The sequence below is a fragment of the Sardina pilchardus genome, chromosome 6 (genome assembly GCF_963854185.1).
Source record: "Sardina pilchardus chromosome 6, fSarPil1.1, whole genome shotgun sequence".
Taxonomy (NCBI): Eukaryota; Metazoa; Chordata; class Actinopteri; order Clupeiformes; family Clupeidae; genus Sardina; species Sardina pilchardus.
This window is the reverse complement of record NC_084999.1, coordinates 30,352,455-30,374,194: the sequence shown is the minus strand read 5'-3', so window position 1 is coordinate 30,374,194 and position 21,740 is coordinate 30,352,455. Positions and strand designations below refer to the sequence as shown.

Genomic DNA, 21,740 nt, shown 5'->3' with positions numbered 1-21,740 from the left:
ATGAGTGGGAGAAGCTTCACCTTAAAGATGGTCTGCTGTATAGGAACACAAGTCAGAGAAGCCAACTTGTCCTGCCTGAACAGTATCGATCCATGGTCCTGAAGCACCTCCATGACGACATGGGTCACCTGGGGACTGAGAGAGTTCTAGGCCTGGTCAGAGATCGCTTTTACTGGCCCTACATGAAGCGAGATGTGGAGGCCTATGTTACCAGAAAGTGCCCCTGTATCAAGCAGAAGAAGCCAGTCTCACACATCAGAGCACCAATGGGGAGCATCACCACCAACTCACCGTTAGAGCTTGTCTCCATTGACTATGTGCATCTCGAATCTAGCAAGGGAGGCTTTGAGTACATCCTGGTGGTTGTAGACCATTTCACCAGGTTTGCTCAAGCCTATGCCACCAAGAACAAGTCTGGGAAGACTGCTGCAGAGAAGATCTTTGAGGACTTCATTCCACGCTTTGGCTACCCCTGGAAACTCCATCATGACCAGGGGCGGGAGTTTGAGAACAACCTGTTCAGAACCCTGAGGCACCTGACTGGAATGGGCCATTCAAGAACCACCCCTTACCATCCTCAAGGAAATCCTGCAGAGAGGTTTAACCGCACCTTGCTCCAGATGCTCAGAACCCTGGAGGAGAAAGAAAAGGAGAGATGGAGAGAACACCTGCCACAAGTCATCCACGCATACAATTGCACCAGGCATGAGGCAACCGGGTTTTCCCCCTTCTTCCTGATGTATGGCCGTCACCCACGTCTGCCCGTGGACATGATCTTTGGCCTGATGGCTGACGATGAAGCTGAGTCTCCCAGAGGCTATGCGGAAAAATGGGCCGCTAGGATGAAGGAGGCGTACAGACTTGCCTCAGAGAACAGTCAACAGTCCAGCTCCAGGGGGAAGAAGTATTATGACCGTCACTTGAAGGGTGTCATACTTGAACCAGGTGACCGTGTGCTGGTGCGCAATATGAGAGACAGAGAGGGACCAGGCAAGCTGAAATCATACTGGGAACAGACCGTGTATGTCATCAAAGAGAGAATTGCAGAGGGTCCTGTCTACAAAGTGGCCCCGGAAACAGGTGGAGGACGAGTACGCACTCTACACCGCAACTTGCTCCATTTGGTCAACGACTTACCTGTGGACCCACCCCAGCAATCTCAGCAGCCACCCCCTGAAAGACAAAGAGCCTCCTTGAGACACTTACCTGGTTCACCCATACAACAGCCGCAGCGCAATGCAAGGAATGGTCATTTCTGTCAATCAGAGAGGCAGAGGGACTGGAACCCCAGCAGTGACTCCTCTGATGATGACAATGAGCCACGGTACTGGTTGAGGATACCAACTCGAACAGAGACTGGGAACAGCCAAGTCCAGCCAACCTGTGAGCTTCAGAGAAATCCCAGTCAGGCGGTGTCCCCGGAGCGATCCGACAGCCGATGGCCTGAGCCTGGAAGGGAGGACCGGTGGAGTGAGCGTTTCGCTGAGAGGAGGGAGAGCATGCCTGCGGTGGACAGTAGAGGCACTGAGCACAGACCACATGAGGAGGACTTCTTGCCAGCTGACCCCATGCCTGCAGCCTGGGAACCGGAAGATATGCAGGATGGACCAGTAATCCCGCAAGCCGTCAGTGAGCAGCCTCATTATGAGCCTAGTCCGCCTCAAGTCCGAAGGTCCACACGGGAAAGAAGGCCTACTCAGACCCTGATGTACCATTCCTTAGGCCAGCCCTCTTACCAAGCCTCAGCCAACTGCAACACAGTAGGCGCCTTTGGTCCACCGCCAGTGCCACCATGGGAAGTGCAGCCATACCCTCTGACCTTACACACACCATTCCTGACATTAGCATACCCCACACCTTACCCAATCCTAGCTTACCCTCCAACCATGTCCTACACCCCACCAATGTTAGGGTACTAAATGGTCCACACACACACACACACTCCCACACACACACTAGCATACTTACCTGCATACTTACCCTGGGTACTGATACACACACAAACTCTCACACACACACACACTAACATACTTACCTGCATACTTACCTTGAGTCACACACCTGTTTCTTTGAGTGAGTCTTAGAGTGTCGGGAGCCACTTTTGTTGTTGGGAAGCGTGTGGCGCCCCTAAGTAGGTGACCACAGGTTTGTTTTATATTTGTTTATTTACTGTATTTATATTTACCTTATTCACTTAGAACGGCACTATGCCTAGTAGGACTTTTATTTTTATACTATAGAACTTTCAATGAGTGATGCAGACTGACGTTCCATCTGGGGTTGTTTTGAGTGGTGGACCCCCGCGGTCACTTCAGAAGCAACTTCGTGACTAAACACTAACATCGGTGTCTGTCTGCTCCTCATTCCGTTTCTCCTGTCTTACAGGTTAGTGCCGGGTAAACTGTCCTTCTTTGTTGCTGATTGTCAGCTCTGTATTGATGTTTGTCTGACAACCTATTTTTTATGTAAATTGAAACGTCATAACTTTAGTTTTACATTTAAATGTATGAGATCGCTAGCTGAGGTAAACTTTCAGTTGCCGTCTCGCGAGCTAGCTCTGGCGGCAAAGAGAAGTAGCCTACTAGACGTTAGCCGCCGTCTTTTAGCTAACTGGCTCATAGGAATAGTATTGAGTCATGTATTTGACAGTTAGCCTTGCATAGTAAGTTAGCACACTCGGTTTTTCAAGATTGTTATCTTACGATGTTTAACGAGCACATTTAAAGCTGACACACACTGGTTTTTATATATTACGATAATCGAGTTCATTGAGTATTTGTGTTATGAGACACGGGATAATAAACGAGAGTATAACATTTTGACAAAGGTTTAAAGATACGGTTATATGAGTGAATACACGGTTTTAAAGAAACAGCAATTTTGTTAATGTTAAAGATGCACTGATTTGAACATATAAGCTACAGTTTAATGATTATAGATATTGATAACTTGATTTAATGATTTATTCGAATTACATGAATGTTTAATATAGTCATGAATGCTGGAGTGAATGATATTTGATTTGAATGTGAGTGGGTTACATGTAGCCTAGTATTTAGCACTGAGTGCCTTAATGAGAAACTGTTTTGTCTGTGTGTAGCCTATGTTCAGTATGGATAGTGTCATAGTGGTCTGCCAGACAGTTTTCATTTAAAGTAATGGTATAGCCATTTAATATTGCACAATTCAAGCAAAGTAGCCTTTTATTCATTGATGTAAACATGATTAGTATTGTAACAGTAATTTAACTTGTGGTATTTTATCAGTATTGATATGGATGTTAGTTATGGGTCAATGTAATGTAATGTATGAATGGAATTGTATTTGTATTGACATGTCACACCATAATACGCTTATATATGGACTTTAAGAGTCATTGAGGATTCAAAGTATATTTTATTGATTGATTGTTATTTAATAAAGCGGAAGCAACTTCGTGACTAAACACTAACATCGGTGTCTGTCTGCTCCTCATTCCGTTTCTCCTGTCTTACAGGAATATTTATTATTTGTTGCCACGGTCCTGACCGGGACTTGTAACAATGCCATAAGGGCGTCACCCCCTGCCTGAGCACCTGAGCTGAGCCCCCAGCCAGGTCCCAGGACAATGGGAAACACAGTTAGCTGCTGCTTCCGTGCCAATCCTGGCGACCGCCAGGAGGAGGAGCAGCGGCTGCAAGATGAGGGCATGAAGCGAAAAGTGGCACCAGGTAAGGCAGCAGATTCTGTGGGAAACAGCATTCTCCCACATCAAAAAGAGGTAGCTGCAGGACTGGTGTCAGAGGGTTTGGCAGATACCGCCAAGAGTGTGGCCTCTGAATATGCTGATGAGGTGACTGGACTCAGAGAGCCTCCTGCATCAGCAGTTGTCACCAGTCTGCACGTGAATGCACCTGCTGCTGTGGACAACAGCATGCAAGAGGTGGCTGCGGGGCTGGTGTCGCAAGTGTTGGCAGAGGCCACTGAGCTTGTGGAAGTATTTAATGTCACCCTTCCAGTGGACCATCTATTTGGGGAGGCTTCCTCGAAGATGGTAAATACCAGTCCGACTGAGAGTGTGCAAGCTCTCAAGGACGTTAACCTTAGAGAGGAGCGCTGCGACGGTGACAACAGGGACAGCGCCCTCCCCTGTGTTCCAGCTGAAAAAGCTGCACGGGCTGAGATTAGGTAAGCGGCACCTGTTGACTGCTGATGGCACCAATAGATGGTATCAAAACACAAGTGGAATTTTTAAAAAGGTCTTTAATTCCACAGATCATCCCAAGAGGACCCTGCCACCATTGCACCGGCTGCAAAGCCGGAGGACCGGCTGGTTCAGAATCCCTCGGCTGAGGGGGTGGTGAGTATTGCTCCAAAGGGGTTTCCTCAGGTAAGTAGTGACATTGATGCCCATCTGGACAGGTGTGGACATCAGCCACTGTTTGACTCATCCAAAGCCCTGGATGGGGAACGGGATGCGTCTCTGCACAGCAGTGAGGATGAGCGGCTGCTCACCTCCGCCATGCTTGGCACGGGTTTGCCCGTCATGAATGCTGAGCTTGCTGAGGCTATCCCGCTGCACAGGAGTGATAGTGGTCACTCGTTCAGCATGGAGGGACAGCATCCCGACAGTGGCCTTCATCTCAAATCTGTTCCCACTGATGCTTCTGCAAGGTGAGTCCGGCAAAGTTTGATCGCCTCAGTTCCATAACAGAACTTCTGTTGCATATAATACATTGGTTGTTTTTTTTTAATACATTTCATTCCTTAATCTCAACATTCATTTTTTGTCTATTTATGTATAGAGGCTCTGCTGCAGCCTCTACCGCCCGAGACATGGTGTTTGGCCCGAGCACCAAGTCTAAGAGTGTACCCCTTCCCAAGTTGCTCGCTGAACTTGCGGCACTTCAGAGGGTTGTTGTGAGCTCCAATAGTTCCGCTCACAGAGGGCTGGCTGGGAATCTCCAGGATGAGAGACCTGGAAGTGCTGGCAGGTGGAGCCCGGTGTCAGATGGGAGTGAGGCCTGGCTTACTTGGTATGTCAGTTGCATAACCATTTACCATAGCAAATGAATGAGATGGTGTTGGATCAAGACATTTAACCTAGAGCATCCAACCTCTCTCCCTGCAGTGACGAAGACCTCTACTACAGCGAGGACGAGATTGAGGAGGAGCTGGCGAGGCAAAGCCCCATGGAGATGCCTGGTGATTAACTCTAAATGATTGCTGTATTCTTTCATGGCATGTACACTGTACGTGTAAAAGTCTCCTTATACTGCTTTCAATCCAGTTCCAGAACAGGACCGATGCAGCTTTGGGCCACCCGTTGCCATTTTAACTCACTGCGAGAAGGAATGGAAAGGGCAGACCACCGAAAGCACGGTCATTAGAAAAGTATGTTGTACATATTGTATGTGTATTTTCTCTCTTCACAAGTTGAAGCCTGCCACTAATCTTTTTTCATTCTATGCCTCTGTGCGCACTTTCCTCCAGGGCTACGCTGTGCTCTCCCGGGACTTTGGATTCTTCCGCCGGGGAAGGGAAGACCACTACTGTGCCCTGAGAGCCTCCCTGTACCAGACGCTGGTGAGCTCTGCCCAGCTTCCCGACTGGCTGCAGCGGGAGAGTTTCTTATTGGTATGCCCATCTTCTCTACCCTTGGGATTACTACAGTAGCTGACTGAACCTACTAGATAACAAAGTCTTATTCAGAATGGCCTGTCTTCCGTCTGATACAGAATGGCTTGTCTCCAAAGAAATGAAAGAAATAAAAAATGTGATTCACTGTTAAACACGTGAATTTGTTTCTATTACAGTGGAGCAATATTTGATCGGGCCCTTTCACACATCAAGCATTTCACTTGAATTTTCCCATTTTCCTAGATCCCCGAAAAGCTTCAGTCTCGCTACGGTCTGATTGAAGGCTGGTCGTTTCCCGACGTGTGCAAGCAGACGAGCGGGATCAAAGACGACGTGGATCTTTTGAGACACTACCTGAGCCTTCTCCAGAAATGGGTACAGCTCTCATTTGCACATTATTACAGTGGTTGGATATTGCGTTACCTGAAGTAACATGTTAAACTTTGTTGACATTTCATTTGTCCATATCAGTCATTATTGCAATGCACACATTGGGGCAACTGAGATTCTTGCGTGTGCATTGACGTTTGCGTATCTGTACAGTGGCGTGCGGCAGCAGCCTCTCCTGGGCTCGAGGGACGCAGACGTGTGTGCGATCAGCTCTTCCAGGGCGGAGAGGACGAGTTTGGTGTCATGGAGGCGCTCAAGCTCCTGATGCTAACATGCGCCGTGGAATTGCACGACATCATGCAGAGAGGCAGAGACGTGCCAATCTTCTGCTGGCTGCTATTCTCCCGCTACACCTCCTCGTGCCCGCGCACGTTCCTGGCCAACCACCTGAGCCGGGTTGGCTTCAGTGGAGGCATGGAGCAGGTGAGAAGGCTCAGGGAGACTTTTGATGTGCTTGTTGTTGTCGCTGACCCATTGACTGCCAAATAAGAAGGTGTATCAAAGTCTGTTGTGGTAGCCTACTAATGGCTGTTGTACTCATTTCTGTGTTATAGGTGGAGATGTGTCTCCTGGGTTACACACTGCACCGCACCATCAAGGTGTACCGCCTCTACATGGCCAACATGAAGGACTTCATTGTCACTCATTACCCGGACAATCACATTCAGGACTGGCCCTCTGTCTGCCTGGTAACCGAGGATGGCCGCCATTACGACGTGGCTGTTGGCGACCCCGTCTGTCTTCGGGAGGACTTTTCTGGTGGACCTCACTGATTGGCCAACCAGCAATTTTGTTGCAGTTTGATTGTTGACCCAAGTGACCAAGGTCCAATCATGGCCAATTCAGGATTCACTATTTTACACCACCCATGTTAATTCGACACATAATTAAAATACATTTTCTCAGCATCATATTAACGGCTGTGTTGTGGTTTCTCGGTCCGGAAGATTTCCTTTGGAAGGTTTAGACATCTTATCTTTTAAGAGATAAGGCAATAAGATGAAGCAATCAGACTGCTTTGGATTTCAATCCATATGAATGACACTGACTTTTCTAAAATGAACCAGCTTTGTCACAGTGATGGTTATGGTTATTTAGTGATGTCAAAGGAACATGTTTAGCTACTCTGAAGCCCACCGTGAGAACTCACATGTTTAGCTACGACCAAGCAACCTGTGGAATACTGAGAAACTTTCATTTAGTCAACAACACTATAAGACAAGATTTCTGAACTGAAACAACACACAAAGTTGCTCACAGCAAAATCAGAACAAAACATTTTAAATCGATTATAAACTGTGATACTGTCTATAAAGCATCTGTTAGAGCAATATCTGTATCTGTCCAAGTCCCTTTGGAAGAATACAGGCGTGAGGCAATTGAATAGAATAATTATACTTTATTGATTTGATAAAATTGTACAGTAACTGTCAAAGTGAAATGTATTGACACATACAGAGAGCCACGTACTCATTCAATCCTCGGTCATTAAATAGCAACATCTCCATCTGGATGCTGGAGGTGGAACCACTGGCACGTTTGATCGAGAACTCCGAAGTTCACCTACAAAGAAAGCTACCAACTTTGCCTGTAAAGCGGTGTTAAATAGGCTAATGATGGGAGATGGGAAGTGGTTCCTTAAGAGAGACAGGGTTTCCAGCAGCCTATTGAGGAGATGCTGAATGAAGTCAATGCTTGTGATAATACCCTCATTAGATGAACGAATAAACAAATAAATGAATAATAATAATAATAATAGTAATAATAGTAATAGGCTAATAATAAAAACAATAAAAATACCCTGCTAATTCCCACAAGTAAACACAAGTAAAATATGCTACACACGCCAAATGAGCACATTAGAATATGTGGCGTAATTGCGCCGCGCTTCCGAAGTGCTAGCCCTGTGTGATAGATTTGACGGCCGTTTTTGTCGAGTAATTCGTTATAGTAGGCCTACAGGTTGATTATCGATATGCAGCAGTGAACACATGTACATGAAGTAGTTATTGATGACAGGAGACAGACATTCAAGACAATCTGTGAAATTTGCCACTGCTAATGGTCCAGATTGGACATGCTTCTCGCGCACAGGTTTGACTTCACGTCATAGATCGGTAGCCTTTATGACGTCGGTACTCGTAAAGATTTTTGGATATTATGCATCCGAGCATTACCTTACTCTGAACCCCAGTAGGCTACAAGCGTCTAACACTGCTCGGCCTCTACTCGTTGGAAAAATCAACTACTGAAATTTACCGGTGACATCCTGAATAAGTAAGTTATAAACGTAGGTCTTGCATTGTATTCGTTCGTATGAATCGAGCATAACTTGTTTCTACTGTTTTGACCAGCCTATAATTGCACAAAAAGGGAGACCTGGTGTACAGCCACGCAAATTCCAAGCGTAACTAACGAAGATACTCTCTGTAGGCCTACAACTCATCCGTTCTGTCATTCTAAAATTCGGTCAAAAATACTTTGCATAATGTCAGGGTAAATGTGCTATGCTTACAGGCCTATAATGCGCAACTGACATTTTCTTACTTTTGACTCGAACAGTTAGCACTTCTTCATTCACAACACTGGATATTGTCATTTGTTTTCAGTCAATTCTCGGAGGTAAAGAGTTGAGAGTTAAAATTCAGATTATGAACTCAGATTTTTTTATTGATTTATTTAGTTATTTGTTTTTATTTACACAGATCCACATTGTGGATGCCATAAGGGCGTCACCCCCTGCCTGAGCACCTGAGCTGAGCCCCCAGCCAGGTCCCAGGACAATGGGAAACACAGTTAGCTGCTGCTTCCGTGCCAATCCTGGCGACCGCCAGGAGGAGGAGCAGCGGCTGCAAGATGAGGGCATGAAGCGAAAAGTGGCACCAGGTAAGGCAGCAGATTCTGTGGGAAACAGCATTCTCCCACATCAAAAAGAGGTAGCTGCAGGACTGGTGTCAGAGGGTTTGGCAGATACCGCCAAGAGTGTGGCCTCTGAATATGCTGATGAGGTGACTGGACTCAGAGAGCCTCCTGCATCAGCAGTTGTCACCAGTCTGCACGTGAATGCACCTGCTGCTGTGGACAACAGCATGCAAGAGGTGGCTGCGGGGCTGGTGTTGCAAGTGTTGGCAGAGGCCACTGAGCTTGTGGAAGTATTTAATGTCACCCTTCCAGTGGACCATCTATTTGGGGAGGCTTCCTCGAAGATGGTAAATACCAGTCCGACTGAGAGTGTGCAAGCTCTCAAGGACGTTAACCTTAGAGAGGAGCGCTGCGACGGTGACAACAGGGACAGCGCCCTCCCCTGTGTTCCAGCTGAAAAAGCTGCACGGGCTGAGATTAGGTAAGCGGCACCTGTTGACTGCTGATGGCACCAATAGATGGTATCAAAACACAAGTGGAATTTTTAAAAAGGTCTTTAATTCCACAGATCATCCCAAGAGGACCCTGCCACCATTGCACCGGCTGCAAAGCCGGAGGACCGGCTGGTTCAGAATCCCTCGGCTGAGGGGGTGGTGAGTATTGCTCCAAAGGGGTTTCCTCAGGTAAGTAGTGACATTGATGCCCATCTGGACAGGTGTGGACATCAGCCACTGTTTGACTCATCCAAAGCCCTGGATGGGGAACGGGATGCGTCTCTGCACAGCAGTGAGGATGAGCGGCTGCTCACCTCCGCCATGCTTGGCACGGGTTTGCCCGTCATGAATGCTGAGCTTGCTGAGGCTATCCCGCTGCACAGGAGTGATAGTGGTCACTCGTTCAGCATGGAGGGACAGCATCCCGACAGTGGCCTTCATCTCAAATCTGTTCCCACTGATGCTTCTGCAAGGTGAGTCCGGCAAAGTTTGATCGCCTCAGTTCCATAACAGAACTTCTGTTGCATATAATACATTGGTTGTTTTTTTTTTTAATACATTTCATTCCTTAATCTCAACATTCATTTTTTGTCTATTTATGTATAGAGGCTCTGCTGCAGCCTCTACCGCCCGAGACATGGTGTTTGGCCCGAGCACCAAGTCTAAGAGTGTACCCCTTCCCAAGTTGCTCGCTGAACTTGCGGCACTTCAGAGGGTTGTTGTGAGCTCCAATAGTTCCGCTCACAGAGGGCTGGCTGGGAATCTCCAGGATGAGAGACCTGGAAGTGCTGGCAGGTGGAGCCCGGTGTCAGATGGGAGTGAGGCCTGGCTTACTTGGTATGTCAGTTGCATAACCATTTACCATAGCAAATGAATGAGATGGTGTTGGATCAAGACATTTAACCTAGAGCATCCAACCTCTCTCCCTGCAGTGACGAAGACCTCTACTACAGCGAGGACGAGATTGAGGAGGAGCTGGCGAGGCAAAGCCCCATGGAGATGCCTGGTGATTAACTCTAAATGATTGCTGTATTCTTTCATGGCATGTACACTGTACGTGTAAAAGTCTCCTTATACTGCTTTCAATCCAGTTCCAGAACAGGACCGATGCAGCTTTGGGCCACCCGTTGCCATTTTAACTCACTGCGAGAAGGAATGGAAAGGGCAGACCACCGAAAGCACGGTCATTAGAAAAGTATGTTGTACATATTGTATGTGTATTTTCTCTCTTCACAAGTTGAAGCCTGCCACTAATCTATTTTCATTCTATGCCTCTGTGCGCACTTTCCTCCAGGGCTACGCTGTGCTCTCCCGGGACTTTGGATTCTTCCGCCGGGGAAGGGAAGACCACTACTGTGCCCTGAGAGCCTCCCTGTACCAGACGCTGGTGAGCTCTGCCCAGCTTCCCGACTGGCTGCAGCGGGAGAGTTTCTTATTGGTATGCCCATCTTCTCTACCCTTGGGATTACTACAGTAGCTGACTGAACCTACTAGATAACAAAGTCTTATTCAGAATGGCCTGTCTTCCGTCTGATACAGAATGGCTTGTCTCCAAAGAAATGAAAGAAATAAAAAATGTGATTCACTGTTAAACACGTGAATTTGTTTCTATTACAGTGGAGCAATATTTGATCGGGCCCTTTCACACATCAAGCATTTCACTTGAATTTTCCCATTTTCCTAGATCCCCGAAAAGCTTCAGTCTCGCTACGGTCTGATTGAAGGCTGGTCGTTTCCCGACGTGTGCAAGCAGACGAGCGGGATCAAAGACGACGTGGATCTTTTGAGACACTACCTGAGCCTTCTCCAGAAATGGGTACAGCTCTCATTTGCACATTATTACAGTGGTTGGATATTGCGTTACCTGAAGTAACATGTTAAACTTTGTTGACATTTCATTTGTCCATATCAGTCATTATTGCAATGCACACATTGGGGCAACTGAGATTCTTGCGTGTGCATTGACGTTTGCGTATCTGTACAGTGGCGTGCGGCAGCAGCCTCTCCTGGGCTCGAGGGACGCAGACGTGTGTGCGATCAGCTCTTCCAGGGCGGAGAGGACGAGTTTGGTGTCATGGAGGCGCTCAAGCTCCTGATGCTAACATGCGCCGTGGAATTGCACGACATCATGCAGAGAGGCAGAGACGTGCCAATCTTCTGCTGGCTGCTATTCTCCCGCTACACCTCCTCGTGCCCGCGCACGTTCCTGGCCAACCACCTGAGCCGGGTTGGCTTCAGTGGAGGCATGGAGCAGGTGAGAAGGCTCAGGGAGACTTTTGATGTGCTTGTTGTTGTCGCTGACCCATTGACTGCCAAATAAGAAGGTGTATCAAAGTCTGTTGTGGTAGCCTACTAATGGCTGTTGTACTCATTTCTGTGTTATAGGTGGAGATGTGTCTCCTGGGTTACACACTGCACCGCACCATCAAGGTGTACCGCCTCTACATGGCCAACATGAAGGACTTCATTGTCACTCATTACCCGGACAATCACATTCAGGACTGGCCCTCTGTCTGCCTGGTAACCGAGGATGGCCGCCATTACGACGTGGCTGTTGGCGACCCCGTCTGTCTTCGGGAGGACTTTTCTGGTGGACCTCACTGATTGGCCAACCAGCAATTTTGTTGCAGTTTGATTGTTGACCCAAGTGACCAAGGTCCAATCATGGCCAATTCAGGATTCACTATTTTACACCACCCATGTTAATTCGACACATAATTAAAATACATTTTCTCAGCATCATATTAACGGCTGTGTTGTGGTTTCTCGGTCCGGAAGATTTCCTTTGGAAGGTTTAGACATCTTATCTTTTAAGAGATAAGGCAATGAGATGAAGCAATCAGACTGCTTTGGATTTCAATCCATATGAATGACACTGACTTTTCTAAAATGAACCAGCTTTGTCACAGTGATGGTTATGGTTATTTAGTGATGTCAAAGGAACATGTTTAGCTACTCTGAAGCCCACCGTGAGAACTCACATGTTTAGCTACGACCAAGCAACCTGTGGAATACTGAGAAACTTTCATTTAGTCAACAACACTATAAGACAAGATTTCTGAACTGAAACAACACACAAAGTTGCTCACAGCAAAATCAGAACAAAACATTTTAAATCGATTATAAACTGTGATACTGTCTATAAAGCATCTGTTAGAGCAATATCTGTATCTGTCCAAGTCCCTTTGGAAGAATACAGGCGTGAGGCAATTGAATAGAATAATTATACTTTATTGATTTGATAAAATTGTACAGTAACTGTCAAAGTGAAATGTATTGACACATACAGAGAGCCACGTACTCATTCAATCCTCGGTCATTAAATAGCAACATCTCCATCTGGATGCTGGAGGTGGAACCACTGGCACGTTTGATCGAGAACTCCGAAGTTCACCTACAAAGAAAGCTACCAACTTTGCCTGTAAAGCGGTGTTAAATAGGCTAATGATGGGAGATGGGAAGTGGTTCCTTAAGAGAGACAGGGTTTCCAGCAGCCTATTGAGGAGATGCTGAATGAAGTCAATGCTTGTGATAATACCCTCATTAGATGAACGAATAAACAAATAAATGAATAATAATAATAATAATAGTAATAATAGTAATAGGCTAATAATAAAAACAATAAAAATACCCTGCTAATTCCCACAAGTAAACACAAGTAAAATATGCTACACACGCCAAATGAGCACATTAGAATATGTGGCGTAATTGCGCCGCGCTTCCGAAGTGCTAGCCCTGTGTGATAGATTTGACGGCCGTTTTTGTCGAGTAATTCGTTATAGTAGGCCTACAGGTTGATTATCGATATGCAGCAGTGAACACATGTACATGAAGTAGTTATTGATGACAGGAGACAGACATTCAAGACAATCTGTGAAATTTGCCACTGCTAATGGTCCAGATTGGACATGCTTCTCGCGCACAGGTTTGACTTCACGTCATAGATCGGTAGCCTTTATGACGTCGGTACTCGTAAAGATTTTTGGATATTATGCATCCGAGCATTACCTTACTCTGAACCCCAGTAGGCTACAAGCGTCTAACACTGCTCGGCCTCTACTCGTTGGAAAAATCAACTACTGAAATTTACCGGTGACATCCTGAATAAGTAAGTTATAAACGTAGGTCTTGCATTGTATTCGTTCGTATGAATCGAGCATAACTTGTTTCTACTGTTTTGACCAGCCTGTAATTGCACAAAAAGGGAGACCTGGTGTACAGCCACGCAAATTCCAAGCGTAACTAACGAAGATACTCTCTGTAGGCCTACAACTCATCCGTTCTGTCATTCTAAAATTCGGTCAAAAATACTTTGCATAATGTCAGGGTAAATGTGCTATGCTTACAGGCCTATAATGCGCAACTGACATTTTCTTACTTTTGACTCGAACAGTTAGCACTTCTTCATTCACAACACTGGATATTGTCATTTGTTTTCAGTCAATTCTCGGAGGGACAGAGTTGAGAGTTAAAATTCAGATTATGAACTCAGATTTTTTTAATGATTTATTTAGTTATTTTTTTTTATTTACACAGATCCACATTGTGGATGCCATAAGGGCGTCACCCCCTGCCTGAGCACCTGAGCTGAGCCCCCAGCCAGGTCCCAGGACAATGGGAAACACAGTTAGCTGCTGCTTCCGTGCCAATCCTGGCGACCGCCAGGAGGAGGAGCAGCGGCTGCAAGATGAGGGCATGAAGCGAAAAGTGGCACCAGGTAAGGCAGCAGATTCTGTGGGAAACAGCATTCTCCCACATCAAAAAGAGGTAGCTGCAGGACTGGTGTCAGAGGGTTTGGCAGATACCGCCAAGAGTGTGGCCTCTGAATATGCTGATGAGGTGACTGGACTCAGAGAGCCTCCTGCATCAGCAGTTGTCACCAGTCTGCACGTGAATGCACCTGCTGCTGTGGACAACAGCATGCAAGAGGTGGCTGCGGGGCTGGTGTTGCAAGTGTTGGCAGAGGCCACTGAGCTTGTGGAAGTATTTAATGTCACCCTTCCAGTGGACCATCTATTTGGGGAGGCTTCCTCGAAGATGGTAAATACCAGTCCGACTGAGAGTGTGCAAGCTCTCAAGGACGTTAACCTTAGAGAGGAGCGCTGCGACGGTGACAACAGGGACAGCGCCCTCCCCTGTGTTCCAGCTGAAAAAGCTGCACGGGCTGAGATTAGGTAAGCGGCACCTGTTGACTGCTGATGGCACCAATAGATGGTATCAAAACACAAGTGGAATTTTTAAAAAGGTCTTTAATTCCACAGATCATCCCAAGAGGACCCTGCCACCATTGCACCGGCTGCAAAGCCGGAGGACCGGCTGGTTCAGAATCCCTCGGCTGAGGGGGTGGTGAGTATTGCTCCAAAGGGGTTTCCTCAGGTAAGTAGTGACATTGATGCCCATCTGGACAGGTGTGGACATCAGCCACTGTTTGACTCATCCAAAGCCCTGGATGGGGAACGGGATGCGTCTCTGCACAGCAGTGAGGATGAGCGGCTGCTCACCTCCGCCATGCTTGGCACGGGTTTGCCCGTCATGAATGCTGAGCTTGCTGAGGCTATCCCGCTGCACAGGAGTGATAGTGGTCACTCGTTCAGCATGGAGGGACAGCATCCCGACAGTGGCCTTCATCTCAAATCTGTTCCCACTGATGCTTCTGCAAGGTGAGTCCGGCAAAGTTTGATCGCCTCAGTTCCATAACAGAACTTCTGTTGCATATAATACATTGGTTGTTTTTTTTTAATACATTTCATTCCTTAATCTCAACATTCATTTTTTGTCTATTTATGTATAGAGGCTCTGCTGCAGCCTCTACCGCCCGAGACATGGTGTTTGGCCCGAGCACCAAGTCTAAGAGTGTACCCCTTCCCAAGTTGCTCGCTGAACTTGCGGCACTTCAGAGGGTTGTTGTGAGCTCCAATAGTTCCGCTCACAGAGGGCTGGCTGGGAATCTCCAGGATGAGAGACCTGGAAGTGCTGGCAGGTGGAGCCCGGTGTCAGATGGGAGTGAGGCCTGGCTTACTTGGTATGTCAGTTGCATAACCATTTACCATAGCAAATAAATGAGATGGTGTTCGATCAAGACATTTAACCTAGAGCATCCAACCTCTCTCCCTGCAGTGACGAAGACCTCTACTACAGCGAGGACGAGATTGAGGAGGAGCTGGCGAGGCAAAGCCCCATGGAGATGCCTGGTGATTAACTCTAAATGATTGCTGTATTCTTTCATGGCATGTACACTGTACGTGTAAAAGTCTCCTTATACTGCTTTCAATCCAGTTCCAGAACAGGACCGATGCAGCTTTGGGCCACCCGTTGCCATTTTAACTCACTGCGAGAAGGAATGGAAAGGGCAGACCACCGAAAGCACGGTCATTAGAAAAGTATGTTGTACATATTGTATGTGTATTTCCTCTCTTCACAAGTTGAAGCCTGCCACTAATCTTTTTTCATTCTATCCCTCTGTGCGCACTTTCCTCCAGGGCTACGCTGTGCTCTCCCAGGACTTTGGATTCTTCCGCCGGGGAAGGGAAGACCACTACTGTGCCCTGAGAGCCTCCCTGTACCAGACGCTGGTGAGCTCTGCCCAGCTTCCCGACTGGCTGCAGCGGGAGAGTTTCTTATTGGTATGCCCATCTTCTCTACCCTTGGGATTACTACAGTAGCTGACTGAACCTACTAGATAACAAAGTCTTATTCAGAATGGCCTGTCTTCCGTCTGATACAGAATGGCTTGTCTCCAAAGAAATGAAAGAAATAAAAAATGTGATTCACTGTTAAACACGTGAATTTGTTTCTATTACAGTGGAGCAATATTTGATCGGGCCCTTTCACACATCAAACATTTCACTTGAATTTTCCCATTTTCCTAGATCCCCGAAAAGCTTCAGTCTCGCTACGGTCTGATTGAAGGCTGGTCGTTTCCCGACGTGTGCAAGCAGACGAGCGGGATCAAAGACGACGTGGATCTTTTGAGACACTACCTGAGCCTTCTCCAGAAATGGGTACAGCTCTCATTTGCACATTATTACAGTGGTTGGATATTGCGTTACCTGAAGTAATATGTTAAACTTTGTTGACATTTCATTTGTCCATATCAGTCATTATTGCAATGCACACATTGGGGCAACTGAGATTCTTGCGTGTGCATTGACGTTTGCGTATCTGTACAGTGGCGTGCGGCAGCAGCCTCTCCTGGGCTCGAGGGACGCAGACGTGTGTGCGATCAGCTCTTCCAGGGCGGAGAGGACGAGTTTGGTGTCATGGAGGCGCTCAAGCTCCTGATGCTAACATGCGCCGTGGAATTGCACGACATCATGCAGAGAGGCAGAGACGTGCCAATCTTCTGCTGGCTGCTATTCTCCCGCTACACCTCCTCGTGCCCGCGCACGTTCCTGGCCAACCACCTGAGCCGGGTTGGCTTCAGTGGAGGCATGGAGCAGGTGAGAAGGCTCAGGGAGACTTTTGATGTGCTTGTTGTTGTCGCTGACCCATTGACTGCCAAATAAGAAGGTGTATCAAAGTCTGTTGTGGTAGCCTACTAATGGCTGTTGTACTCATTTCTGTGTTATAGGTGGAGATGTGTCTCCTGGGTTACACACTGCACCGCACCATCAAGGTGTACCGCCTCTACATGGCCAACATGAAGGACTTCATTGTCACTCATTACCCGGACAATCACATTCAGGACTGGCCCTCTGTCTGCCTGGTAACCGAGGATGGCCGCCATTACGACGTGGCTGTTGGCGACCCCGTCTGTCTTCGGGAGGACTTTTCTGGTGGACCTCACTGATTGGCCAACCAGCAATTTTGTTGCAGTTTGATTGTTGACCCAAGTGACCAAGGTCCAATCATGGCCAATTCAGGATTCACTATTTTACACCACCCATGTTAATTCGACACATAATTAAAATACATTTTCTCAGCATCATATTAACGGCTGTGTTGTGGTTTCTCGGTCCGGAAGATTTCCTTTGGAAGGTTTAGACATCTTATCTTTTAAGAGATAAGGCAATGAGATGAAGCAATCAGACTGCTTTGGATTTCAATCCATATGAATGACACTGACTTTTCTAAAATGAACCAGCTTTGTCACAGTGATGGTTATGGTTATTTAGTGATGTCAAAGGAACATGTTTAGCTACTCTGAAGCCCACCGTGAGAACTCACATGTTTAGCTACGACCAAGCAACCTGTGGAATACTGAGAAACTTTCATTTAGTCAACAACACTATAAGACAAGATTTCTGAACTGAAACAACACACAAAGTTGCTCACAGCAAAATCAGAACAAAACATTTTAAATCGATTATAAACTGTGATACTGTCTATAAAGCATCTGTTAGAGCAATATCTGTATCTGTCCAAGTCCCTTTGGAAGAATACAGGCGTGAGGCAATTGAATAGAATAATTATACTTTATTGATTTGATAAAATTGTACAGTAACTGTCAAAGTGAAATGTATTGACACATACAGAGAGCCACGTACTCATTCAATCCTCGGTCATTAAATAGCAACATCTCCATCTGGATGCTGGAGGTGGAACCACTGGCACGTTTGATCGAGAACTCCGAAGTTCACCTACAAAGAAAGCTACCAACTTTGCCTGTAAAGCGGTGTTAAATAGGCTAATGATGGGAGATGGGAAGTGGTTCCTTAAGAGAGACAGGGTTTCCAGCAGCCTATTGAGGAGATGCTGAATGAAGTCAATGCTTGTGATAATACCCTCATTAGATGAACGAATAAACAAATAAATGAATAATAATAATAATAATAGTAATAATAGTAATAGGCTAATAATAAAAACAATAAAAATACCCTGCTAATTCCCACAAGTAAACACAAGTAAAATATGCTACACACGCCAAATGAGCACATTAGAATATGTGGCGTAATTGCGCCGCGCTTCCGAAGTGCTAGCCCTGTGTGATAGATTTGACGGCCGTTTTTGTCGAGTAATTCGTTATAGTAGGCCTACAGGTTGATTATCGATATGCAGCAGTGAACACATGTACATGAAGTAGTTATTGATGACAGGAGACAGACATTCAAGACAATCTGTGAAATTTGCCACTGCTAATGGTCCAGATTGGACATGCTTCTCGCGCACAGGTTTGACTTCACGTCATAGATCGGTAGCCTTTATGACGTCGGTACTCGTAAAGATTTTTGGATATTATGCATCCGAGCATTACCTTACTCTGAACCCCAGTAGGCTACAAGCGTCTAACACTGCTCGGCCTCTACTCGTTGGAAAAATCAACTACTGAAATTTACCGGTGACATCCTGAATAAGTAAGTTATAAACGTAGGTCTTGCATTGTATTCGTTCGTATGAATCGAGCATAACTTGTTTCTACTGTTTTGACCAGCCTGTAATTGCACAAAAAGGGAGACCTGGTGTACAGCCACGCAAATTCCAAGCGTAACTAACGAAGATACTCTCTGTAGGCCTACAACTCATCCGTTCTGTCATTCTAAAATTCGGTCAAAAATACTTTGCATAATGTCAGGGTAAATGTGCTATGCTTACAGGCCTATAATGCGCAACTGACATTTTCTTACTTTTGACTCGAACAGTTAGCACTTCTTCATTCACAACACTGGATATTGTCATTTGTTTTCAGTCAATTCTCGGAGGGACAGAGTTGAGAGTTAAAATTCAGATTATGAACTCAGATTTTTTTAATGATTTATTTAGTTATTTTTTTTTATTTACACAGATCCACATTGTGGATGCCATAAGGGCGTCACCCCCTGCCTGAGCACCTGAGCTGAGCCCCCAGCCAGGTCCCAGGACAATGGGAAACACAGTTAGCTGCTGCTTCCGTGCCAATCCTGGCGACCGCCAGGAGGAGGAGCAGCGGCTGCAAGATGAGGGCATGAAGCGAAAAGTGGCACCAGGTAAGGCAGCAGATTCTGTGGGAAACAGCATTCTCCCACATCAAAAAGAGGTAGCTGCAGGACTGGTGTCAGAGGGTTTGGCAGATACCGCCAAGAGTGTGGCCTCTGAATATGCTGATGAGGTGACTGGACTCAGAGAGCCTCCTGCATCAGCAGTTGTCACCAGTCTGCACGTGAATGCACCTGCTGCTGTGGACAACAGCATGCAAGAGGTGGCTGCGGGGCTGGTGTTGCAAGTGTTGGCAGAGGCCACTGAGCTTGTGGAAGTATTTAATGTCACCCTTCCAGTGGACCATCTATTTGGGGAGGCTTCCTCGAAGATGGTAAATACCAGTCCGACTGAGAGTGTGCAAGCTCTCAAGGACGTTAACCTTAGAGAGGAGCGCTGCGACGGTGACAACAGGGACAGCGCCCTCCCCTGTGTTCCAGCTGAAAAAGCTGCACGGGCTGAGATTAGGTAAGCGGCACCTGTTGACTGCTGATGGCACCAATAGATGGTATCAAAACACAAGTGGAATTTTTAAAAAGGTCTTTAATTCCACAGATCATCCCAAGAGGACCCTGCCACCATTGCACCGGCTGCAAAGCCGGAGGACCGGCTGGTTCAGAATCCCTCGGCTGAGGGGGTGGTGAGTATTGCTCCAAAGGGGTTTCCTCAGGTAAGTAGTGACATTGATGCCCATCTGGACAGGTGTGGACATCAGCCACTGTTTGACTCATCCAAAGCCCTGGATGGGGAACGGGATGCGTCTCTGCACAGCAGTGAGGATGAGCGGCTGCTCACCTCCGCCATGCTTGGCACGGGTTTGCCCGTCATGAATGCTGAGCTTGCTGAGGCTATCCCGCTGCACAGGAGTGATAGTGGTCACTCGTTCAGCATGGAGGGACAGCATCCCGACAGTGGCCTTCATCTCAAATCTGTTCCCACTGATGCTTCTGCAAGGTGAGTCCGGCAAAGTTTGATCGCCTCAGTTCCATAACAGAACTTCTGTTGCATATAATACATTGGTTGTTTTTTTTTAATACATTTCATTCCTTAATCTCAACATTCATTTTTTGTCTATTTATGTATAGAGGCTCTGCTGCAGCCTCTACCGCCCGAGACATGGTGTTTGGCCCGAGCACCAAGTCTAAGAGTGTACCCCTTCCCAAGTTGCTCGCTGAACTTGCGGCACTTCAGAGGGTTGTTGTGAGCTCCAATAGTTCCGCTCACAGAGGGCTGGCTGGGAATCTCCAGGATGAGAGACCTGGAAGTGCTGGCAGGTGGAGCCCGGTGTCAGATGGGAGTGAGGCCTGGCTTACTTGGTATGTCAGTTGCATAACCATTTACCATAGCAAATAAATGAGATGGTGTTCGATCAAGACATTTAACCTAGAGCATCCAACCTCTCTCCCTGCAGTGACGAAGACCTCTACTACAGCGAGGACGAGATTGAGGAGGAGCTGGCGAGGCAAAGCCCCATGGAGATGCCTGGTGATTAACTCTAAATGATTGCTGTATTCTTTCATGGCATGTACACTGTACGTGTAAAAGTCTCCTTATACTGCTTTCAATCCAGTTCCAGAACAGGACCGATGCAGCTTTGGGCCACCCGTTGCCATTTTAACTCACTGCGAGAAGGAATGGAAAGGGCAGACCACCGAAAGCACGGTCATTAGAAAAGTATGTTGTACATATTGTATGTGTATTTCCTCTCTTCACAAGTTGAAGCCTGCCACTAATCTTTTTTCATTCTATCCCTCTGTGCGCACTTTCCTCCAGGGCTACGCTGTGCTCTCCCAGGACTTTGGATTCTTCCGCCGGGGAAGGGAAGACCACTACTGTGCCCTGAGAGCCTCCCTGTACCAGACGCTGGTGAGCTCTGCCCAGCTTCCCGACTGGCTGCAGCGGGAGAGTTTCTTATTGGTATGCCCATCTTCTCTACCCTTGGGATTACTACAGTAGCTGACTGAACCTACTAGATAACAAAGTCTTATTCAGAATGGCCTGTCTTCCGTCTGATACAGAATGGCTTGTCTCCAAAGAAATGAAAGAAATAAAAAATGTGATTCACTGTTAAACACGTGAATTTGTTTCTATTACAGTGGAGCAATATTTGATCGGGCCCTTTCACACATCAAACATTTCACTTGAATTTTCCCATTTTCCTAGATCCCCGAAAAGCTTCAGTCTCGCTACGGTCTGATTGAAGGCTGGTCGTTTCCCGACGTGTGCAAGCAGACGAGCGGGATCAAAGACGACGTGGATCTTTTGAGACACTACCTGAGCCTTCTCCAGAAATGGGTACAGCTCTCATTTGCACATTATTACAGTGGTTGGATATTGCGTTACCTGAAGTAATATGTTAAACTTTGTTGACATTTCATTTGTCCATATCAGTCATTATTGCAATGCACACATTGGGGCAACTGAGATTCTTGCGTGTGCATTGACGTTTGCGTATCTGTACAGTGGCGTGCGGCAGCAGCCTCT

The 21,740-nt window shown here is 46.8% G+C and overlaps 4 protein-coding genes across 4 annotated transcripts in view; all 4 read left to right on the top strand.

Annotated features, from left to right (window-relative positions):
• Positions 1 to 3,590: 3,590 nt before the first annotated feature.
• On the top strand, positions 3,591 to 6,905 carry LOC134082165 (uncharacterized). The gene is made up of 9 exons (XM_062537811.1): positions 3,591 to 4,167; positions 4,255 to 4,653; positions 4,785 to 5,015; positions 5,111 to 5,184; positions 5,270 to 5,373; positions 5,473 to 5,616; positions 5,863 to 5,994; positions 6,163 to 6,432; positions 6,564 to 6,905. Exons 1-9 carry the CDS (start codon positions 3,608 to 3,610, stop codon positions 6,780 to 6,782), a joined length of 2,133 nt encoding a protein of 710 aa, XP_062393795.1. The 5' UTR covers positions 3,591 to 3,607; the 3' UTR covers positions 6,783 to 6,905.
• A 2,246-nt stretch (positions 6,906 to 9,151) lies between these two features.
• LOC134082164 (ubiquitin thioesterase otulin-like) lies at positions 9,152 to 12,092 on the top strand. Its single transcript, XM_062537810.1, has 9 exons — positions 9,152 to 9,352; positions 9,440 to 9,838; positions 9,972 to 10,202; positions 10,298 to 10,371; positions 10,457 to 10,560; positions 10,660 to 10,803; positions 11,050 to 11,181; positions 11,350 to 11,619; positions 11,751 to 12,092. Exons 1-9 carry the CDS (start codon positions 9,216 to 9,218, stop codon positions 11,967 to 11,969), a joined length of 1,710 nt encoding a protein of 569 aa, XP_062393794.1. The 5' UTR covers positions 9,152 to 9,215; the 3' UTR covers positions 11,970 to 12,092.
• Positions 12,093 to 14,338: 2,246 nt separating this feature from the next.
• Positions 14,339 to 17,277, top strand: LOC134083443 (ubiquitin thioesterase otulin-like). The gene is made up of 9 exons (XM_062539768.1): positions 14,339 to 14,539; positions 14,627 to 15,025; positions 15,157 to 15,387; positions 15,483 to 15,556; positions 15,642 to 15,745; positions 15,845 to 15,988; positions 16,235 to 16,366; positions 16,535 to 16,804; positions 16,936 to 17,277. The coding sequence occupies exons 1-9, from the start codon at positions 14,403 to 14,405 to the stop codon at positions 17,152 to 17,154; spliced, it is 1,710 nt and encodes a 569-aa protein (XP_062395752.1). The 5' UTR covers positions 14,339 to 14,402; the 3' UTR covers positions 17,155 to 17,277.
• Positions 17,278 to 19,523: 2,246 nt separating this feature from the next.
• Positions 19,524 to 21,740, top strand: part of LOC134083442 (ubiquitin thioesterase otulin-like) — a 2,918-nt gene continuing 701 nt past the window's right edge. Inside the window, exons 1-8 of the mRNA XM_062539767.1 lie at positions 19,524 to 19,724; positions 19,812 to 20,210; positions 20,342 to 20,572; positions 20,668 to 20,741; positions 20,827 to 20,930; positions 21,030 to 21,173; positions 21,420 to 21,551; positions 21,720 to 21,740. The exon at positions 21,720 to 21,740 is cut by the window's right edge and continues 249 nt beyond it. Coding sequence (XP_062395751.1) covers positions 19,588 to 19,724; positions 19,812 to 20,210; positions 20,342 to 20,572; positions 20,668 to 20,741; positions 20,827 to 20,930; positions 21,030 to 21,173; positions 21,420 to 21,551; positions 21,720 to 21,740 — 1,242 coding nt within the window. The 5' untranslated portion in view covers positions 19,524 to 19,587. The remainder of the gene's footprint in view (positions 19,725 to 19,811; positions 20,211 to 20,341; positions 20,573 to 20,667; positions 20,742 to 20,826; positions 20,931 to 21,029; positions 21,174 to 21,419; positions 21,552 to 21,719) is intronic.

Coding starts and splice junctions, on each gene's coding strand:
- LOC134082165 (XM_062537811.1), top strand. CDS start 3,608: ATGGGAAACACAGTTAGCTGCTGCTTCCGTGCCAATCCTGGCGACCGC. Junction 5,185..5,269: donor AAGCCCCATGGAGATGCCTG/GTGATTAACTCT, acceptor CTTTCAATCCAG/TTCCAGAACAGGACCGATGC. Junction 6,433..6,563: donor TCAGTGGAGGCATGGAGCAG/GTGAGAAGGCTC, acceptor TCTGTGTTATAG/GTGGAGATGTGTCTCCTGGG.
- LOC134082164 (XM_062537810.1), top strand. CDS start 9,216: ATGGTAAATACCAGTCCGACTGAGAGTGTGCAAGCTCTCAAGGACGTT. Junction 9,353..9,439: donor GCTGCACGGGCTGAGATTAG/GTAAGCGGCACC, acceptor TTAATTCCACAG/ATCATCCCAAGAGGACCCTG. Junction 9,839..9,971: donor CCCACTGATGCTTCTGCAAG/GTGAGTCCGGCA, acceptor ATTTATGTATAG/AGGCTCTGCTGCAGCCTCTA.
- LOC134083443 (XM_062539768.1), top strand. CDS start 14,403: ATGGTAAATACCAGTCCGACTGAGAGTGTGCAAGCTCTCAAGGACGTT. Junction 15,388..15,482: donor AGTGAGGCCTGGCTTACTTG/GTATGTCAGTTG, acceptor CTCTCCCTGCAG/TGACGAAGACCTCTACTACA. Junction 15,557..15,641: donor AAGCCCCATGGAGATGCCTG/GTGATTAACTCT, acceptor CTTTCAATCCAG/TTCCAGAACAGGACCGATGC.